The sequence below is a fragment of the Amblyomma americanum genome, chromosome 7 (genome assembly GCF_052857255.1).
Source record: "Amblyomma americanum isolate KBUSLIRL-KWMA chromosome 7, ASM5285725v1, whole genome shotgun sequence".
NCBI classification, from domain to species: domain Eukaryota; kingdom Metazoa; phylum Arthropoda; class Arachnida; order Ixodida; family Ixodidae; genus Amblyomma; species Amblyomma americanum.
This window is the reverse complement of record NC_135503.1, coordinates 77,211,903-77,234,477: the sequence shown is the minus strand read 5'-3', so window position 1 is coordinate 77,234,477 and position 22,575 is coordinate 77,211,903. Positions and strand designations below refer to the sequence as shown.

General features: G+C 49.1%; 1 protein-coding gene across 1 annotated transcript in view; it reads left to right on the top strand.

Moving 5' to 3' along the window:
- Nucleotides 1–259: 259 nt before the first annotated feature.
- The window catches only part of LOC144099329 (uncharacterized), a 47,171-nt gene continuing 24,855 nt past the window's right edge, over nt 260–22,575 (top strand). The window contains exons 1-4 of the mRNA XM_077632549.1: nt 260–337; nt 3,128–3,386; nt 16,648–16,746; nt 19,106–19,253. Coding sequence (XP_077488675.1) covers nt 3,148–3,386; nt 16,648–16,746; nt 19,106–19,253 — 486 coding nt within the window. The 5' untranslated portion in view covers nt 260–337; nt 3,128–3,147. The remainder of the gene's footprint in view (nt 338–3,127; nt 3,387–16,647; nt 16,747–19,105; nt 19,254–22,575) is intronic.

Here is a 22,575-nt window from a genome sequence, read left to right as displayed (position 1 = left end):
GCCGGAGGCAAAATTTCAACGCTTGGAAAGTGTCTCTTCGCCGGAGGCAAAATTTCAACGCTTGGGAAGTGTCTCTTCGCCGGAGGCGAAGTTTCGACGCTTCGAAGGTCTCATCAGACGCTGCTATTTAGGTCGGTGTGTAATCGTAAAGGTGGATCCCCAAGGCAGCGTTTCTTAGGCCCTGCGTCAGCGTATCGGCTAGCATCGCCGGAGGCAAAATTTCAACGCTTGGAAAGTGTCTCTTCGCCGGAGGCAAAATTTCAACGCTTGGAAAGTGTCTCTTCGCCGGAGGCGAAGTTTCGACGCTTCGAAGGTCTCATCAGACGCTGCTATTTAGGTCGGTGTGTAATCGTAAAGGTGGATCCCCAAGGCAGCGTTTCTTAGGCCCTGCGTCAGCGTATCGGCTAGCATCGCCGGAGGCGAAATTTCAACGCTTGGAAAGTGTCTCTTCGCCGGAGGCGAAGTTTCGACGCTTCGAAGGTCGCTGTTTGTATTAAACACCCTCCAAACGGCGAAATTTTGTCTCTGGTGACTCCTGTAGGAGACACACTGAAGGGACGCCGAAGAAACGCGCTGCCCCATGGTCCGGCCTTTAACGTTGTGAAACGCTCACGTGTAGTTCAGTGGGTTCAGTGTTTATTGTTGAAATAGATAGAAAGGCATTGCCGAAAAAGAGCTACGAAGTTTAGAAAACGCATTTAAAACATTTTGGAAGCACTAGTTACGAACATACTTTGCAGATTGGATGATAAATGGATCAGTGACCTGACACAGCATTAGGCATTGTCGGTGCGCTTTCAGCAGGAGTCTGGTGAACTGGTGTTGTGTTGACTGCGCCCTGTCGGTATGGCACTGTCTCTGCCTTTCTGTGTTTTTGCCCTGTGCCACGATTTCTGAAAGTGTATTCTCGAAATTGCTGGTGTCTTTACTGCACTGCTCTGACTGTGCTTCAAGAATACTATCAGGCTGTGTTTTTTTTTTGTACCACTTATGCCATTCAGTGACTACATTGATGCAGGTATGGGGCACAGAACATAACTGTTAAAAAAATTAAGTACGCGCCTCTTCATATTCTTATCGCACATCACCAACATGCACATTCCCATGCTGGTGATATCATCAGTACAAGTGCAAATCTTGAGTGTGCAGAATGTCCACACCCATTAGACACTTTATTTTAAGAAATGCTGTTGACATATTCTCCATCTGTTTACTTGTCCCTTTACATTTATCTACATATTTCCAGTTATCCTGCGTTTAACTATCCCAAACAGCAGCCTTGTTAGAACTTTTTTATACAAAGCATGCTGACAGTAAGCGATGAAACCCTTAGCGGTCTCTACCATTATCTCCTAGGGATTCCGATGTTGAGATTTTATGTTGCTACATGATGTTCCATATTTTGAGTGCAGTTGTAGTGACTTTCAGTTCACATTTTCGAAGCACTAAGTACTCGTGGCTGCTGACAACTATATTACAGCCAATTATCTTGCAGATTCCGGTCCATTTAAAGAGAGTCATGTGCTGCTACTTTCATTACTAGTGGGGAGAAAACCATGCAGCATTGGTAAAATCAAGGGTTGAATCGTTGACCTTTCCACTGCACTGGTGGCTTTGTGGTATGAGCATTCGCCTCTCATTTTGGAGTTGTGGGGTGGAGGTTGTTTTGCACGTAAGAAGACAGAAAAGAACACTCAAACTTTGCACTGAGGATGATGGCAGTTCGATGGGCATTTATTGCACTTAAATCCATGCTATAGATTTTACCAATATTGTTCCTGTTTCTAAATCTCATAAGACATAGGCTGTTTTTTTTTCTTTCTGTATTTACTCAATTTTGCAATTAAAAAAAGGTGGACGTGTCAGCGCAGTCCTGGCCTGTCCTGTCAAAAAAAAGTCTTTCCATCCTGGTTTTTTGCTTTGTGGTGGTTGTAAACATTAGTTCTCAAAGTTGGAATCCACCTTTCACCTGCCTGGGATCTCCCTGATTGTGAAGAGTTAAACCTGCTTAAGATTTTCCTCCATTAGAGTTCATATTGGGTCACTTTTTTCAAGGAGTGGGCAGGTCTTCGTGTTGGCTGCAGGGGAACAGTCTTTGCCTAGGCACTGTGTTGTGGGTCTAGCTCTGTTTGCTTGACGGCAAGGTTGAGTGACCATCTTTATTGGGAGCCATAGGCAGCCTAAATTAATTTGGAGCCCTCAACTACTGAGTCTTTCATAGCCCCTTTGCAACTTTGAGCTGTTTTATCCTGCATACTGTTGCCACGGTGGTTCAGTGGTTATGACGGTCGGTTGCTGACCCGAAAGACATGGAATCGATCCCGGCCGTGGCGGTCGAATTTCGGTGGAAGTGAAATTCTAGAGGTCTGTATACTGCACAATGTCAGTGCACATTAAATGGGCTCTGAAAGGGGCTCCAATAAAGTTGCGGTACGCCTGGGATTTTAAAGCATGCCGCATCACGAATATTGAACACGAAGGATTTTTTTATGCGCTTTGTAGAAACAGAGTTATCTGCAGTCAAAATTTGAATTTCAGCGCCTTCGAGCCTTTCCCTCTCCTCTCGTCACTTTTTGCATGCTGGAAGGTCTGCACTCCTTCGCCAGCCCCACCTCCGGGGGAGAGCTTCCTCACCCGCCGAACCTACGCGGCTTGTTGGCCACGGCCTCGGTAGCTGTGTGACGTCTGATAGAACCTAACCAGTAGCCATCTGTCAACTGGTGTACGTAGATGCGAGCGACGGAGGAAGGTGCGAGCATGAGAGAGCCGCCGGGAAGGGCTCGCCCTCTTACGCGCGTGATTGTGCGGTCTCTGCTGCTTGTAGAAGTGTATATTTGGCTCAGGTGTTTGTGACGACGCAGTGCAGTGATTGAGAAAATTGATGTCCTCTCCTCGGAAGGTGCTTCAGAGCCCCTTTAAAGGACACCTGGTGGTAAAAATTTCCAGAGCCCTTCACTGTAGTGTCCTTCATAGCCTAATTTGCTTTGGGATGATAAACCCCTATAAACCATACCATAATGTACTATACCCTTTTCATTAGGAGTGGACTTGGAGCAATATTTCAGGCTGCCTAGCCAATTCACCTATGAGATGGCTCATCCTGGTGGTACATTGCCTTTTTCTGCAGTCTGCGCAACAGTGCGTGACATGATGGAGGCATCGACTGACTCCCTGCTCAGCGTACCTGGCACGTCTTCTGCTGGCTCACGCTCTGATGAGACCAGTATGCCCCCTTCTGAGCCACGAGCCAAGAAAGCGAAGGCATCCAGAGCGCCACGGAGGCATTTGGTACCGAGGCTGCGTTCCTGCCGTGGGCGGAACTTGAAGATGACTGTGCGCTTCAAGAGTGAAGGCTTGAAGGATGACGATACGAATTGGACAGTCAAGTGAGTCTGGGGTGTTTCTTGCAGACTACTGCATGCTGCATTAGCTGACCTACTCTATATGCCTACAATCTTTGCAGCTGTGGCTTCTTTGAAGGATGTGTAATGCGATGAGCAACAGTAGTTCTTGTGTCTGAATGTTCAAATTTTCAAATAATTGGGGAATAATACTAGCTCTTGGGTTCACATGACACCTTACCACGAACAGTTCTACAGGTTGCTTTGATTTGGCTGCACTAACTGCACTAGTTCCGTGAAGTCCTTTGGTGGCGCCGCCGGCGTGCAGCATCAGTTCAAGAAGTGCAGCTCGCACTGGCTGATTCGAGCACAAATGGTCAAGAGCAGGCCTGGCAGTCCATGAGCTTTTGTGTTGCCACCAAATTTCACCAGGCGCGTGCTGCCGACATCTACTGCCTCCAAATCCCGAACCAGGTGAATTTTCAAGCAGCAAATTACTTTGAAGTGTTGCCATGAACCTGCCCTACGAAATCGTCGTTTCACTGGAAAGATAAAGATTTAAAAAGTTGTTGCATATATAATACCGGGTTTGTTTCAGCGAAAATTTTAACAAAAATTTCAAATTTACCGTAAAAACCGGAATATAGGTCGAACTTTTTTTCAATAAGCCATGGTGAAAAGTCGACCCCCGTCTTATATACCGGTCATTGGCGGAAAAAATACGGAAGTCTTGCAACAATGGGTGGCTGAAGTCAACAGCCTCCATCACCATCGCCATCAGCAGCAGTGCCGCCATTTTGCGTTTCAGTAGATGCAAAGCGGAAGGTAACGGCAATTTACCGTCGCCTCCAAGAAAAACACGATTGAGTACGAGGAAGCTCACAGGAACCTGGCGGCACAGCGCGAATTTGGAGTATCCGAAAAGAGCATTCAGTACTGGCGGAGGCAGAAGCTGCGAATTACAACTTGCAGCAACCAGAAGAAAACATCATTTCGTGGGCAGACCGTAGTGTATCGTGAATAGGAAGGAAACGTTGCGCTGCGAGCAAGATCGCTGCCTGTGACTGCCGAATGCATCCGCGTGAAAGCAGCAGAGATCGCGCGTGCCTCTAGACTCACGAGGGCGCAATTCAAAGGCTCGCCATCCTGGTTGCGGCGATTCATGAAGAGGAGGGCTTTGCTCTACGGCGCCGTACTTGCCTGTGCCAGAAACAAACACGCGGACCGATTGGTGCGCGATATTGTTAAAAAATTTGCCGGGTGTACATATAAGCAGCATTTAAATGAAATTAAATACTGTCACCATTGTGCAACCTCTCGAGTCGCATTTGTTTCAAAGTAAGGATGTCTTTCGGTACTTTTCCCATTGAAAAAAGATCTTTTTCATTTTTAGAACTGGTTAGTTAGGGGGTCGACCTATATTCCTGTTTGACCTATAGTCCGGTTTTTACGGTAGGCTTTTTAGGGTAAAAATATGGCTTTTGCAGAAAAGTATTACCAGTTTTCTGGCATTTACCTTTCGTTTCTGCAAGTTCTCACGAAAAATGTGGTGGCACGTTGTCTTACTAATATCGAGAGCATCTATATGCATGCAGACTGTAATGGTGCGGTCTTGCTGTACGATTTCCTTGATCCGAGCCACGTTGTTTTCATTCCGTGAGGTTGAAGGGCGCCCCTGCTTTGTGTCATCTTCCACCGACGTTCTCCCCAAAACGAACCTCTTGTGCCACCCGCCGCGGTGGCTCAGTGGTTAGGGTGCTCGACTACTGATCCGGAGTTCCCGGGTTCGAACGCGACCGCGGCGGCTGTGTGCCGGTTGTTGTATCGTAGTAATGATAATTAGCAATGAAACAGTACACGTAGCATACGGTCGAGCCGAACTGTATTCTCCTACTTCGTCGTCTTCTCTCCCCCCATGCGCGCGAGTGCGTGCAGCGCACTTGCCACACTTCATCTTTATCACATTTCTGCCGCACTTAAAAAAAACAAAATGTCTAGCGGATGGCATAGTCTTTGAACCATGCGGGCCGCTTCTTTTTGCGAGTACTTCGGCGAGGCGGCGCAGGAGGTGAAGTCGCAGTTGCTGCTGTGGATTTACTACACGAGGGTTGAGGAGCGGCTGCCGATTCCGGAGCGGGCGGAACGGCTGGCATCATATGGATTGAAGGCGCGTCCGAAGAAGGACCCTGGACCACGGCTCCGGACTGTGGACTGGGCGGCGGCATGCGGTTGCCGTCGATAGGCGGCGAAACATCAGCGAAAAGGGCCGCTGGAGCTGAGGAGGACAGTTGCTGCTGAACTACTTCTGGGCGAACCGCAGAAAACTTGGACGAGTGCCACAATCGCCCATCATCCAGCAGATAAGATGCAGGTCCACGCTGCTCCACAACCTTCCGAGGCTCCGAAAACCGAGCTGACAGTTTGCCTCGCACATTTGGTTTGCGGACACGCACGTACTGGCCAATCTGAAAGTCACGACACTGGGCGCCACTCCGCTGGTCCGCATAAAGCTTGTATTGTGCTTGTTTCTCGTCAAGCATCTGCCGCAAAAGCTTAAGCGCTTTTGTCGGATTCATTGATAAGGACTGATCCGGCAGTCCTACGACGTTAAGTCTTGTGCGGGGCAACCGGCCATGAAGTAGGACAGCTGGTGCAATTGCTGTCGTGGCATGGGGCGTACAGCGGTAGACACCGAGGTAGTCCACAATCGCTGTACATAGGTCGCGTCGCTCGCACAGAGCTAGCTGAATGTAGGACTTAAGCACTCGATTGAATCGTTCAACGAGTCCATTAGCTTGGGGATGGTACACTGAAGAGTAGCAATGGCGTATCCCCCGTTCGCGGAGGAAAGTTTGCATGGCCATCGATGAAAATTGAGGTCCGTGGTCAGAGACAATCTCTTGAGGGTAACCCTCACGAGCGAAGAGGCCAAGCAGGAATTCTTGAACGGTTTGAGTTGTGATGGCATCAGCGAAGACAACTTCGGGTCACTTACTGTAATAATCCATGAGAGTAATCGCGAAGCGGCAGCCACTGGGAGCTTGGTCGAAAGGCCCCACGATATCAATGGCAACCTTATCCCAAGGTTTCTCTGGGAAGGCGACAGGTTGCAGAGGAGCTGCCACCGGACGAGCCGATTTGTCACAGGACTGGCACACGACGCATGTCCGTACCATTTCTTCGACGTGCTCGTCCATTCGCGGCCACCAGTAGAGCTCTCGCAGTCGACTTTTCGTGCGGCTGATCCCGGGGTGTGACTCGTGCGCGATGTCCATGAGGCGTCGTCGCAAACTTTCGGGAACGACGAGCCTGTCACCTCGGTACAAGACGCCTTGCACGACGGACAGCTCCGAGCGCAGGAGATAGTATGGCCTAAGGTTCTCCGGTAGGGATTTCTTGTCCGGCCATGTCGCCGATGTAAACTGAATGGCTTGAACAACTGCCGCGTCGCTGATGGTTGCCTCTTGAAGCTCTTGTAGAGTCACGGCTGGCGATAGCAGGCGGACGAAGTCGTCGTCACTGGCGTCGAACTCACTGGGCTCACTGCACGATGTGGTCGGTAAGGGAAGGCAGACAGAGCATCCGCAACAGAGTTGTCATTGCCTTTGCGTTACTCTACAGTGTAGTTGTAGCACAACAGGCGAGCCGACCAACGTGAAATTCGCAACGGCCGATGGCCCGTTCCTTTCGTCAACAGCAAAATGACAAGTGCACTGTGGTCGGTGCGTAGAACAAAAGGCCGGCCCCACAAATACACGTGCCACCGTTCGCACGCCCAAACGCAAGCTAGGGCCTCACGTTCACCAACACAGTACTTTCTTTCTTGGGGTGTCAAGGTACGGGAGGCAAACGCAACAGTTTGCAGGGAATGGCCGTTGTCTTGCTGAAGCACTGCCCCAAGGCCATATCCGGAAGCGTCAGTCGTTACGACCACGGGAAGGGCAGGATCAAAAAAATGCAACACGTCACATGACGTCAACATGGACTTCAGTAGTTTGAAGCTTGAATCCGCAGCAGCAGTCCAAGTGAAGGCGGAGTCGCTGCCTCGAAGTAGGGCGCGCATAGGCTCAACGACGTCGGAGTAATGCGGGATAAACTTGGAGTAGAAACCCGCAAGTCCAAGGAGGGAGCGAAGCTCGCTGATGTTAGATGGAGTCGGAGCCTTCGTAATCGCCTCGATGGCAGAAGAAAGCGGAAACAGTCCTTCACCGTTGACAACATGCCCCAAGAAAGTGAGCTTCGGAACATCGAAGACACATTTGTGGTTGAGCTTGAGTCCGGCTTGGGACAGGCGCTCGAGAACAGCACGAAGGTTGGTCAGGTGCTCCTGTCGGGAGGTGCCATGGACTATGATGTCGTCGATGTAGAAGAGGACACCTTTGCACCCTTTTAAAATTAAGTGCATCATCTTCTGAAAATCCGAAGGCACCGAAGCAAGGCCGAAACACACTCGTTTGAAGCGGAAGAGGCCATCATGGGTAATGAATGTGGTCAATTCCCGACTCTCAGGGCTAAGTGGTACTTGATGGTAAGCCGAGGCAAGGTCCAACTTCGAAAAACGCTGTGACCCGGCCAAGCTATGTAGAAGTTCTTCCGTTTGAGGCAAAGGAAAACTGTCGACCACAATAGCCTTGTTCGGCTCACGCAAATCGACGCACATTCGGATGGAGCCATCTTTTTTCTGAGCCACGACTATGGGTGAAATCCACTTGGAAGCGTCGACCCGTTCAATGATGTCTTGAGCTTCAAGCTTCTGGAGTTCCTCGGACACCTGCTGACGAATGGCAAACGGCAGCCGTCGGAGCTTGCAAGGAACAGGAGAAACGGAATCCTGCACTCTGACTTTGTGCACGTAGCCACGAGCAACTCCGAGTTCCTTGGAGAAGAGATGTTCGAAGTGTGGACGTAACTCAGGAGGTAACAGAGGCGTATCAGGTGTCATGGAAAGACATTCCAACGATGCACCTTTGATCTTCATTTGTAGAGCGGCAATGGAATCCAGGCCCAGCAGCGTTGTGCCTCCCGAGACAACGTACAACAGGATGCAGGCAGTACGGTCGTGGAACTTTGCTGTGGCAACAAAACACCCTTGGACTATAATCCGAGACTTAGAATAGTCCAATAGTTGAACTGCAGTTGATTTAAGCGGGAAACATTTAGCGAAGAATCGGTGGTAGAGGTCTTCAGAAATAATTGACACAGATGAGCCGGTGTCAATCAGGAAGCGGATGAACTTGCCTTCAATCAGGACTGAGGCGAAAATTCCGTTTTTTTTTACTTTCAACATTGAGAATAGACGCACTGCTGGAGCCATCCGGCATCGACGATGTGTCAGCAGTATCTGCAAATTGCTGAACTTGAACAGGACGGTCGGACGACTTGCAGAGAGAGTCGAAATGGCCCACCTTGCCGCACCGACGACACTTGCGGTTGCGGGCTCGGCATGCAGGGTTGTTCGCTAGGTGAGTTGTAGAACCGCAGCGGTAGCACATGCGCTCTGGTATTGCAGCAGCCGGTTGTGATGGTTGACTTTGGCACTTGCAGCAATGGGCCTGAGGTGGTGTTTGTCTCGATCCGCGCTCGCATCTCACACGATGTACTGGAGCGTCCTCCTCAGCCAATTCCCTGGCTTCCCGGGAAGCTTGCTCACACTGTCGAGCAAGGAGCATGGCGCGCGACAGAGTCAAGGAGGAGCCTTCCATGAGTAGGCGCTCACGCAGATGGCAACTCGAGGTCTTCTCCACCAGCTGGTCCCTGATCATATCGTCCGCCATGGTCCCAAACCCGCAGTCGTCGACAAGGCTGACTCATCGGTTGTCTCTCCTGGAGCCTGAACTCGACGGCGAAAGCGATGACGTGCGGCGATTACATTTACGGATGATTTGTAATGCTCCGACAGGATGGATATCGCCGCATCAAATTCGTCAAGGCGGGGCGCCTCGTCACCGGAGTGCGAAGCCGCAGCTGTAGGCGCTGGAGTGGACGACGGCGGCGCCAATGTATAAAAAATGCGCTGACCTTCCAGTCCGAGGCAATTCAGCAGGATGGCCTTCCGCCTGTCCGCGCCCAGAGTAGAGGCACCAGAGGCCAGCATGCAATTCCGGAACGCCAGCTCCCATTGCTCCCATGGAAGGGCAGGACGACCAGGAGTCGGCAGGAAGGGTGGTGGTGGCTGAAGCCCAGAAAAGCTCATGACGGATGGTGAGCAGGCCACGTGAAGGTCCCGAATCAAAACAGCATCCTCGTCGCCAAAATATGTTGTATCGTAGTAATGATAATTAGCAATGAAACAGTACACGTAGCATACGGTCGAGCCAATCTGTATTCTCCTACTTCGTCGTCTTCTCTCCCCCCATGCGCGCGAGTGCGTGCAGCGCACTTGCCACACTTCATGTTTATCACACCCGTGTGCTGTGCGATGTCTGTGCACGTTAGATATCCCCAAGTGGTCAAAATTATTTTGGAGCCATCCACTACGGCACCTCTTTCTTTCTTCTTTCACTCCCTCCTTTATCCCTTCCCTTACTGCGCGGTTCAGGTGTTCAAGGATATATGAGACAGATACTGCGCCAATTCCTTTCCCCCAAGACCAATAATTGTTATGTTGGTAGGCGCCAGAAAAGCGGTGAATCGTCTTGAGTAGTAAGCTGGTTAAGTAAATTTTAATAACTTTCTAACTAGTACAGTTAGGCGCCTAGCTGCAATTAGATTTGTAGCCGGTCGTCAGTAATGGCCGTATCAGTTTTTAGAATTCTGAAAACGGGATTACCCTTGGCACTGGGGTTCGACAAAAATTTGTCGTTTTCAACTAATTACGTGCACTGACGGTGTTGCTTTGTCTGCATACTTTCGAAAGCACATGTATTTGCGCTCGGCACAGCCAAAGTTTGTCGAGCCACAGTGGTGAGCGTAATCAAGTTTTTGAAATGCAAGCAACTGATGTGGCTATTGCTAATGACCGGCTACAAATCTCTAATTGCAACTAGGCGTCTAACTCAACTAGTTAAAAAATTAATAAAATTAGTTAACCGGCTTACTACATAAGACTATTCACCACTTTTCTGGTGTCCGCCAACACCGGTAATACTCTGCTGCAAAAGCCATATTTTCGCCCCTGAAAGCTCATATAGAAAATTTTTTTTTTTGAAGTGGTCACTGAAATACCTGGTGTGTACTGTACAGTAAAAGCTCGTTAATTAAAACTGATGCCCTTAAGAGAAACTTTCGCATACAACAAGCGAGACCTGCACGACCGTCAAAATATACATTATTTCAATGGCACAAAATCACGTATAATGAACATCATTAGGCCCTGCTGATCGGAGGAAGCGAATGGACGGCGTAAACCCGGCGCCGCGATGCGAGATAACTTGCCTCCAACCCCTTTGTGCGCCCGCCGTGTGGTATGTTTTCCCAAGCCTCATCGCGGTTGAATTGCCCGCCCCGTTTCGTGCCGCTCTTAAGCGAGCTACCCTTTCCCCGCTGGCGCACCTTCCAAGACCACCCTCCCGGCCCTCCTCGCTACTCCACTTCCCTCTCCTCTCTCTTGCAAATCCGTGCGTGGCCTCCGTGATCAACCACGCCGGTGCCGATCGCGAAGGCCACACTCCGTGAAGCAGGCCTTCCGTGGGAGCCAAGAGGTGGCTGCAGTGACGCTCACGGACGCCCCTCATTGGTCTCTCCGCTGGCGATTGCGTCTGTATTTTTAGCTTGAGTGCCGCCTGTGTGCGTTGCACGTCTACCCCATCGCGCGCTTCAGTTACTCTTGTTGCGGTGCGGACTCTCCGCTGGCGATTGCGTCTGTATCTTTAGCTTGAGTGCCGCCTGTGTGCGTTGCACGTCTACCCCATCGCGCGCTTCAGTCACTCTTGTTGCGGTGCGGACGTTTCATTGGCTTCGTTCAAATTTCGGGGCCCTGGTCGCCCTGGTTGTAATTCGGAATGTTGGACGGGAACACCGTGCCCATTTCGATTGTATTTAGCGGTTGAGATGATGAAAGCGGCTTGGGCGGAGCTGACGGCCACTGGCAAGTGGAACTGCTTCCGCAAGGCCGGCTTCGTCGACACAGTGTCTGACGCCGAGCCTTATGCTTCGCAAGATGACCAGCCCGGCAGCGATTTGTTGCAGCGCGTCGTCGACTCTGACATGGGGGGCCATGACATTGGTTGGAATGATTTTATTCCTGTCGATGACTACGCCGACAGCGCGGAACCGTGCACGGAGGGCATCGTTTCTGAAGTGCGGGACGAGAATGACGCGGAGGAATCAGATGAGGGTGAAACTACGGAGCCAGCACCCATAAGCGCGCCTGTAGCAATGGGCTACATAGAGAGCCTCAGACAACTTGTCTATGCCAAGGGTCTCGGCGAAGAGCACGCTTTTGCTTAAAATAATCCGGAAACCTCCCTCATCGGATCTGCGCTGCAAAAACACACGTCCATCACAGACTTTTTCGCAAAGAAAAAATTTTGTGTTTTGACAAGCAACCGTCTTTAAAGCTGTAGTCCACTTACTGCGAACTTCGGGATATAACGAACAGACGCCGCGTGACGCTCATGTTCTTTATAAGCGGGCTGGACTGTATTTCCCTAGCCAGGGGGCTCTCCCCACCCTGTTTCGCTGTTCCAACCACTGTATTGAATTGATTGCAGCCTCTCATGCGAAGCCTCCTAAAGGACATACAGTTGAAACCCGGTTTAAAATAGTACACATGGACTGCATGCACATGTGCGTCCGTGAAGCCTGCACCCCCCCAGCGCCCCTAGTGGATCGAAGCTGATGGGGCACACTCTTGGTCTGGAAGATACCATCTGTGGAGCACCCTCCCCTGTATGTGCACCTGCGGGCACCCACCAGTCTTTAATTCCTATTAATGTTGATGACTGTGTCATTTATCATCAGATTAATAAACCTAACGAGTCTCATCTTCTACAGGAGGGCCTTAATTCATTATCATAATGATGTGTCGTGTGGTTAATACAGATTATTGTTAACAAAACCAAGGTAATTACATTCATTTTACTCCATCTCGGTAATTCCTTGTAGCACTACCAAAGCTGCGATGAGTGCACAGCGATGTTCTGACACTGCAGAATGTTGTGCCAGTATAAAATGGGCATATGGGATAGCGTTTTGCTAAGAGCATTGCGTGCTTTGTGGTGTACATGTGCAAAACACTATTTCAAGTCGAGCTTTACTGTGTGCGTGCGTTATGTATGCTATTTGCAGAGTCTGTCGTGCGTGGCTCGTGCCACTGCTCTTTCAAACGCCAAAATATTGTTTCCAAAATGGTGTTGCACTTCTAAGCAGGACTCCTAGCTTCAGGATAGATTAATGTTATTACAGTAGCCGACGGGTAATTCGGACTTCAATAATTCGGAGTTGTAGGATGTTCCGGACCTCGGTGAGGCACCGTCAGTCACTGCATAGAAGCACATACATATTCGCGACGGGTATTTCGGACTTCAGAAGTCCGAAAGTTCGATTTTTCGGACTAATTTCAGTCGCCTGCAGCCCAAAATTGGCCATTTTATCGGCTTTTCTCCGGCGCAGAAAGCGCCATCTTGGGTTGAGGTGGATTTACACTGCAGTTGGATTGGCTTGACACACTTACGTCCTGATTGTTGCCAGTAGAGGTCCCTGCGATCTCTGACACTTTGAGGTGGCAGCCGGATTGTCATCGCCGTCAACTTGCTTTTGTCGCCGGTGTTGTCGCGGGCAGTTATCGCTTGTCCCTTACGTTGAAAATTGGTCGTTGGGGGAAGGAAATTGTGCAGGAGCTATCTAGTATATCGGAGGGAAGAGATAAAAGAGGGGCTGAGAGAAGAAAGGAAGAGGTGCCGTAGTGGAAGGCTCCGGAATAATTTCGACCTCCTGGGGATCTTTAACGTGCGCTGACATCGCACAGCACACGGGCGCCGTTGCGTTTCGCCTCCATCGAAACGCGGCCACCGTGGTCGGGATCCAACCCGGGTACTCCGGATCGGTAGCCGAGCGCCCTAACCATTGAGCCATCACTGCGGGTCTCATACGTTTGCCATTCGCCGTTTCGTCACTTGGGCTCCTCTGACCGCGTTGACCGAGTGGCGCTCAGTCTTCACGAAGTTACATCCGTTCGCCGTTTTGTTATTGTGTCCGGCGGTTCCGCCGCTTTGAACGAAAAGTGCCTTATCTTTGTGTGTGTTTGACGAGCGGTGTAGTGCACACTCGGGTTGTGGACAACATGGCCCCGCCAGGTCCGTCAAAGAAGCGTGGGAAGTATTCCAACTAAATGCGGTGACCTTTCTGTCGATCGTGTAGAGTGAAAGCACAAATTTGGCGCAAATACAGGCGCAAATCGTCGCCAGCAAGAGAAATTTGTCGCGAGGTAAAATCAGTGACATTTTTAAGCAGATTTCATCTCAATAAAGTAGTTTTTTTGTACTTCACGGATTTTTTCGGACTGTTCATCTATTCGGACCATTTTTCCTGTCCCTTCGAGTCTGAAAAATCGGTCGGTGACTGTACTGTCGTTTTCAGTACGTTCACTGGCCGTAAATGGGGCACGAGGTTTTTGCTTCATCTTATCTCGACAATAACAAATCATATGAGGGATAAATTCGGGCTATTTTTTATTTGGACGGACGATTCTGCCACTTCTACTCTCGGGAGCAGCGTCGGTGTGAACCATATCTATGTACGCTGCAGGCAGACACACAGATGGCGAGGCACAGAGGAATGTGTTTAACGCACTCTCGTGATTGTTTGAGGCAGTCGCTGTCTTCAGTAGTGCCGCAAGGAACTCGTTAACTACAGTATACATGTCGCTGCAATGTACCATTTTCTTATATCAACCATGCTGCCATTGAGTGGATAAGTCAGTTCAAATGCCTCTGTGTCATCATGTCATGGAATCGGCACATGGAATACACCTTCAACAGAGTGAGTAGAACACTAGGAGTAATTTGAAAAACACTGTACATGTGGCTACACCTGACACAAAGCTCCTGGTGTACAACATTCTGGTGAAATTGCAGCTGGAATATGCCGCCTCCATTATTTGGAATCCGCATCAGGGTTATTTAACACAGTTACTCAAATCATTACAGTACCGTGTGATTCGTTTTATAACTAGCAACTACACATGCGACAGTATTCCTCAGCTCCGAAACTCCCTGAATCTTCAAACACTCCATCAGTGAAGACTCATTTCTTTACCTCAGTATTTTCAAACTCTGCCACTGCAGCTTTCCAAATTGAACAGATTCGCCATTCTTCACATATATTGGGGGAATTTTTTTGGGGGAAACACAGTAACATGTCTAGGCGATCAAAAAATTTTTGTTGTTCCTCGTTGAAGGCTGCTTTTCCTTGGTGTGTGGTGCACTTCCCGTATGTTGCAAGGGCATCGTGTGCCTTATTGCGTCTTTCTGGGCAGCCGTCGGACCAGATGTCGATTCCATTCATCACCTGGATAGGCTTCATTGGAGGGTGTTCATAAGTATCCAGTGACAATATCCAATTACATTGACGTAGCTGTTCGGAATCTGATTATTGCATGGCTGATGGCACTAGTGTTAAAATAGTTGCGAAAGCTGGCACCACATCATTTTACTCACCAGAATTTTCATAACTGGAATATGATGCTTCTGGCATCTGAAACTTACAAAATCTGTTTCAACATGTTCGATTCTGTTAAGGATTTGTTGTACATCTGAGCTGTTGTGATTACAAAATTGTTCTTCAGTGCTCATTTCTTATTTTTATTTTGTTTAATATGCTGCAAACTTTCTATGACATCAGATTCATTGTGGTGGAAGGAAGTTTAAAGGGAATGTTTACTTGTGGTTAATAACAGTGGGGCACAAAATTGCGAATTGGCATGTGAAAGCATTCAAGCCAGGCCACAGGTACTGAGGCTGTGTGGTGGGTTGGCTCTGTATTAACTGGCAGTCTTGCTTTGAGCTTGTACTGCAGCCTGTTGACTTGTCATGAAACAACTTCTGTCAGCTTGTCCAGAGTGGGATATCACTTTTGTGTAAAAAACTCTACAGCTAAGAATTATCCACAGAACTCTGCTGTTCTGTGTTCCACAGGACCTCTGAAAAGGAATGTACCAGCCGGGAAACATAGTAGTCGGGAGGCGTGTGTGAGAAAAATTGTACCATCGTTGTCTGGCCTTTTTCGGGGGGGGGGGGGTGGGGGGGGGGGGGATTGTATTATTTTTAACTTATAGTAAAGGTAGCAATGCTTCACTGGAATTTTCAAGGCTCTGCAGTTCTCGCACTCGTTTGCATGCACTGAATGACCTAGATGCCCTGCGATGGCTCTGTCCTCCTGAGCAGCCTTTTGTGGAAGGCAGGTAGTAGCGAAGATGGAGGCAGTGCATAGCAGGTGAAGTTTGGGCATGCATGAATAGTTATGCTCCATTTTTAATGCAGTCGCTTTAATCCTACAGAATCTTCATCTATTGGAACCTAGAAATTGTGTTAAGCCGCAGACAACAAGGCAAACGTGGATGATAGAAACATGCCTTGTAGCCAACGGCGCTCCCCGCACAGCATTAGCAGTCGTACAGCTTCGTTTTCGCGCCTTCAGTTGTTCGTGCTGCACCGGTGATGGAACTGCACTAGCAGCTGCATCCAGAATCATGCTGCCTGTAAGTGTGCTCGACAGCATTGGCATGGTTGCAGCAGGGCAGAAGCCACCGAACACGGTGGCGGCCATGTGTCGATGGATTCGTTATTAAAGAAGAAAGACAGGCTATTTGATGATTTTGATTCACTCTCTGAAACAAGGTTTCTAGCGCTAAAAAACGCAAGCGACAGTGAATAGACGCAATCCCTGCAACACAGGAAAAACAAAGCCAAAATTCACAACACATGAAAGTGCTTGCTTTTTGCCATGCAATCAAATCAGGTAAGCAGATGAAGTCTGTTCCGCTTTAGGCAGTCTGCCACTGCTGTTCCACGCTCGCTGAACGTTGTATGTCAAAATGCTGGCGCAGGGTAAAGCACTGTTGCGACGTAGCATGTGGGAATGCTGTCACAGTTGCGACATAACCGAGGAGTCTGTATCGCATGGGTTTCTATTGTATTGGAGGTTAGGTGGGACTGGCTCATGAAGACATAGCAGCTGGCAAAACTCTGCACCCAGGAACATAACAGCAAGGTTCTGCTGCATGTTGTTACTGCTGTATCTGATGCCAGCTCAGCTTAAGATGATCAGAGATTTCTTCACTTTAAGTCTGCTTGTAAGCCTGCCTTGCAAATAAGCTGCTGGGTGCGGAAGGAGTACACGTCATAGTGCTGTGCTTCTGTCTCTGCAGTGAACGCAAGCAGCTGTTGGATGCGTTGAAGGAACATGGAAGCAGTGACTTGGAGAAGCTGGCCCAGGCAGTACCGACGCGATCAGCGACTGCCGTCAAGTAAGTTAAGGGGGGCGCGGCTCTTGAAAACCAAAAAATCGCGAAAAAGTCGATTTTTGGGAAGGTACATATTCCGGCAGTATGTGTCAAACTACCTTTTCTGTAAATATGAACGACTAATTCATCGCGAAAGTACTTCATATTAAATATCTAACAACACGCTGTGCCCGCTGAGCTGCGAGAAAGCGCCGAAAATACCCCAACTTAGCGCGGACGCTGTTCCTCAGCCAGCGAACCAAGCGCCGCCATCTTGGTCTTGTTTCGTTCGTGAATTCTTGCTCTTTTTTTGCCGCCTTCGGTGGCGGTGGCATGGTGGGAGCATGGCTCGCTTGTGATTGGGGCCCTCAAAGCACCTTTCGAGTTTCCCACATTTTAAATGCGAGGCTGTGATTGGGTGAAGGACGCGCTCCTCGAAAACACGGGGGATCGTGCGGCCGCTGTTGGCTGCTGCGCGCGTTGACGCGGCGACCCCCTCTTGCGGCGGCCGCTGCGTCGTCTGTCCCGGCTGCCGTCGCTCTTTATTTCATTTTCTCGTTGTGATCGCCGTTGTCACGTCTTCGATCTCTCGCCGTGCCGTCCGAACAGTTTCCTGGAAACTGTTGACTATTGCGCAGTCAGTCACGATGTGTCCAGCAAAGCTAAAGACGCTACACGCGTTCGGTGCGCGGAAGCGTGCAATGAAGTTTGTTCGTTCGGCAAAGCGTGCCGCCAAAAACTGTCGATGCTTCCAGCCACGTAGCTGCTTCTGCATCGCTACTAGACAGCGATTGCGTCGCCGCTTCCAGAGACGTACCAGCAGCTTCATCGGTGCAAGAATGCTTTGCTTCGGGCATGCCTTGTGCGCCGAAGGCATCAACCTTGGATATTGTGGCCTCCAGCTTCTGTCTCGCATCTACCCCGAAGCGTGACAACGCATCGCCCGCCGTTCACTTGGAAACGCATTTCCTCATGTGCGAGGTGATCGAGATTCTGGTTGCATCTCGGGAACCACTTATTGAATTTTCATGTTTTTTTTTTCCGTACCTGAATAAATTTCTAAAGGCAAGTCAAGCTCGTTTATTCAGAATATTGTGTCTGGAATTTGTCATAAGCAATTAATTTTGGCTAATGAGGTCTAATCAATGACACCAAATTCAGTGCTATGCTAAAATTTTTCAGCGAGGAAATTCAACAAAAGGGCCTTGCCTTGCCCTGCGGTACCTATGTAGGAATAACCATTTTCAAATTCTCCAGACCTGGAGTAAGGGGCCTATGTGAACCAGTTTGATATGCTCCTGTAACCTTAGAACCAGTGTGCACAGCTTCATGAAACATAGTATTTCTTGAAATGTTTGTGCTGTGAGCCTACCCTGAAAATTTCATTCAGATATCTCAAGAAACAAACAAAGTTGGTGTTCAAGGGTAGCCTCCCTCCTTAGAAAGCTAAGGTAAAAAAATTAAGCGAGTCTTGAAAAAAAAATTCTTCTTCAAGCTTACAGTTTGTGAAAAATGCACGCTCAAAACAAGAATGAGTGTGCCCAAGATGATTTGTAGAAATGACGTTTCTTGTACAAAAAATGGAAAAAACAGTCGTAACCAACTGCAGGAAGCGACACAGAACTTCTAATTGCTATGACCTAGTGATGTGCATCTGCTGTTTGCATGCGTGTTCTGCAGCTGTGTGCCACTGATCTTTTACACACATCAGTGCTCATAAATGTGACTGTGAACTGAAAGTGCAATATGTATGTTAGTTACTTAAACGGGCCTTACAAAAGTCACTGCAAGTTTTCTCTTGTGTTTGTGTGATATTATTACTCTTTGCATGTACTATAGTAGACAGTCAATAATTCAGACTTCAAGGGACCAGGGAGTTTAGTTTAAATGATCAGAAGCTTGAATTTTCAGAAGTGCACCTTTGTATGATCCAAGGCCAATGGTGATTTACGTCTGTGCATAACATTTTGTAACCTCTTCTGTGTGCAGACATAGCTATAAGCATCAGTACAACATCAAGTATTGGTGAAATGCAATGATTTATTTATTCAACCGCCAGTGTTAAATGGAGGTGGGGTTTTAAAAAATGTTATCAATAATATACTTGTTTCCCATTAAAGTAAAATCTCACTAATTGGGACTTCAAGGAACTGAAGAAAACGCCCGAATTGTCTGAAGTGCGACCATCAAATTGTCCCTAAAAATTGAATAAAATCATCTCGCTGCATAGTAAATGCCACAAAGAGTGCAGGTGTGGTATGTCTGATGAGAGGAAATCAGTGGTGCCAGATATGAAGCCACCAAGATTATTGATGACGCGTAGTCAATGTATTTTTATTAAAAGGAAGTAGATCTGAAATTTCGCTCTCTCTAATTTTTGCAGCCATTTTCTGATGGAGCGCCGGTGCAAGAAAGATCGCATCGTGGTGCAGGGCGCAACTGGCAGACGCACGACCCAAGCTCTTCGCATCCTACGGAGGGCGCTGGACGTGAAGCGGCGTCGCTTTGATCGCTCACAGGCGCTTGTGAAGGTGAGATGGCAACGGCAGGTTGCATCCTTCTGCCACATCCATTGTGTATTGTAAAGGCATCAGTAATGTGAGGAGCGCATCGGATGCAGCACCCAGGGCCATCTGCCGCAGTCCGAAATCAAGGCCAGGCTGAAGTCAAAGCGAAGACTTCCCTAGATTTTTTTGAATTCATGGTGTTGGAAAAAATGCTCAGGCGCCTCTCTCCCCCAACAGGGTAAAGAAATGAATGGCAACAGCACTCGCCTCTCATGAATGCAGTCATTCCCAGGGCTAGCTAGACCCCATGGCTAAAACAGGCAGCAAATTGAGTGTACTCTCCATAGAGGGAAATTGACGTGACAAGCTTGGTGTGCGAGGATCCTGTTGTACTTAGTGGACTCTCACATTTTACATTTGTTATTTACCATTCAGTGCTCCTTGGAAACGAGTCTGCAAACTCCGTTCGCCAACACGACATTTCCGTAATGTTGGTGACCCTATCACACCACAGCAACACGGGCTCATTGGAAAGAATTCCCTTTCATCCAGCAACATGTGTCTGAAACTTCTGTGACAACTGTTGGCGAACTCCTTGTCACACTGGAAAAAGAATTTTGGTGGGGCTCCTCCGCCACCTCTATCCATGTGCAGCTGCTAAAACAGGAGGTGCCTTGTGCTGTCTAGTGCCTTATGCGTTTTGCAGTAAAGATGTAGAACGAATACAGTAATTCCTCATTAGAACGAAATCGCTTTGCTTGAAATAACGTTTTATTCAAAATCTCTTCCGGTCCCGACCAAAACGCCTGCATTTTAAGCCGAATTACTCGAACCGAACGAAGAGCTTGAGCCGCTTAGAGCGCAGTGGCGAGCGGAGTTATCGCCACGGCAGCGGCGACTCGTTTGCGCATGTTGTGACAAATTAATACCGCCGACGAATTAGTCTCAGGCAGGCACAGAACAGGCCACAAAGGTACCAAACCTACGACCGATGACCTGCCTAGTAACGGGTACCGAGCGAGTGCCTAGTGCCCCCAGCTGTTTACAGCGAATGCGAATGGAAGCGCGCCCAATCGGTTGCAGTCGCATCACTGGTGTCCCCAGTGATAGAATCCAAACGAAAATAAAATTTTCATGACGCTTTGCGATGCCAGAAAACCGCATGCCAGAAAACCGTGGTCTCGTGGCTGCCGAAAAGTGGCCAAAAGACCGCGGGCAGACTTGCGCCATAGCATTCCAAGGGGTGAGCTCGGTGTGCAAAGGTTTACCGCTCTAAAGAACATTTTTGGCTCTGAAACGTGCCAGAAAGCACAGAAGAGGTGTCCCTCCGATTATGAGCCCATTCACGCTTGCGAGTCGAGAGCGAGGTGAGCTTTCGGCAGCAAACTGAGCTTCTCCCTGGCTGCCGTCGTCGTCGCTAAGCCTAACCATTTCACATCGGCCAAAGCAGACAAAACTCTCGAAAGTGCGCGAACAACGTCTTTTCGTAGAGTTTTCACTTCAGACAAGAAGGCAACCCGCTGGTCGCGGTTGCAAGCATGAATAACGGTGATGTCGAGCTGCTGCCTGGTCGCAAGCGACTGCTGTCGCACGCCCTTTGCCGTGTTCGACGCGAGGAGCTATGTTAACAGATCAGGAAGACGACCTTGGGGAAGCCGGCCTAGAAATTTTCTCGCTGCTAGTCATAATCGGCCTGCATCGCAATAAAACACCGCCCCTAGCTTCGTTGCACTTTTGATGGTGCAAATCGACTGATAACTTGCCGAAAACACGAAAAATCTGAGCGCTGCCAACGGCGAGTCGGGCTGTCAACATGGCGGGTCAACGCAACCACGGTGCTTCCCCGGCCATTTTCTCAAGCAGGTCATGCTTGATTCGCGCCATCCAACTAAACGAACGGTCGAAATGCTTGGCAGGGCCATTGAATTTTGTTCCTAGACATCTGTCAACGGCGCGGACGCGACACTGCGCGAACACTGAGGCTCGAAACGTAGAATTAGCATAGTGTCGTCGACAACGGTGCACCGAAAAACTCAATTGCAAACTGCACAGCTGTACACCTCGAGGAAAAAAAAGTGCCCGTAATCATGCAAAGCCCCCACTGCAAAACCGTTCAGTTTCCATGATCGCGCTGTGTACCTAAATTGAGCGGCTAATCATTTTTTGAGCACAACAAACACAACCTCAGACTCGAGCCATAGCATTTCCGTGACCCCCCACCGCACGAAAGCGGCCACTGCCTTCGGGATTCAAAAGGTTGAATTCATGGGCGGCGACCGCGGCCTTGTGCAATGCATGGTCAGATTAGAGCAGGGGCTGCACGCACCCGGTAATAACTTCAAACAGCCAATGCTTACTGCCTTTTTTGCACCTGAATTAAGTTTTGCTTTACTGAATACATTGTATTTTGACTTCCACGCCGTTGTGGCACAATTAAAGCTCGACTGCTTTAGATTTTCTGAGGTGGTCGCTTGAATCGAATTGCCGCTTGTAACCAATTTTTTTGCCGTCCCGCTGACTTCGTTATAACGAGGGATTACTGTAATTGCTGTGTGCGGCTACTGCAGCAGTAATCCGCCTTTTTCACGACGCGACTGCGCATGCGCCCATTCCCTGGCGGTGGTGTCGCGAAACATATTGGAAGGGTCGCACGCTCTACTCGAGACCGGCCGTGGAAGTGTAAACAAACCGGCTTCCTACGCGGGGTGCGTTGCTGCAGCCGTCGGGCGTTCAGCGCGACGCATTTGGCGATACCTACGAAATGTGCTGCATACGGCTGCAATGCCCAATATGTAAAGGGAAGCAAACTTGAATTTTTTTGCTTTCGGAGCGCTTCCCGGGACAGCCTTCGACGCGAAGCGTGGATAAAATCAGTTCGCCGGCTCAACGATCGTGGATGCCCTTGGGCACCGTCAAGCACGTCAAGACTGAGCGGGAATCACTTTGTGACAGGTACGAACGATGTACTGTGGTTAAATGCATGTGCAGTCTATCTCGAAGTGTTTTATTCATGGGCAAAAAGGCCTCGAATGTCACCGTGGCACCCAGACATCGTTCCGACGCTTTTTGCTTTCTCAAGCAAGAAGGCCAAATGGACAAGTGCTGTGAGCTGCTTTCAACGTGCGATGGAGCGGGCAATGAAAAAGAAGCTGCGAGAGCATTCACGCATGGTGCTAAAATTTTGTCATAATCTCCTATGGAAATTTTCTTGCTTATGTCACTACACCCTGGCCAATCCCCCCCGTGTGGGTACGTGCCATGTATTAAGAGGCACAAGAAGAAGAAGGTGCGTTATGCGTGTGTTCACATCATATCCATAATGAAGAGCTCTGCGTGGTATCGCCAG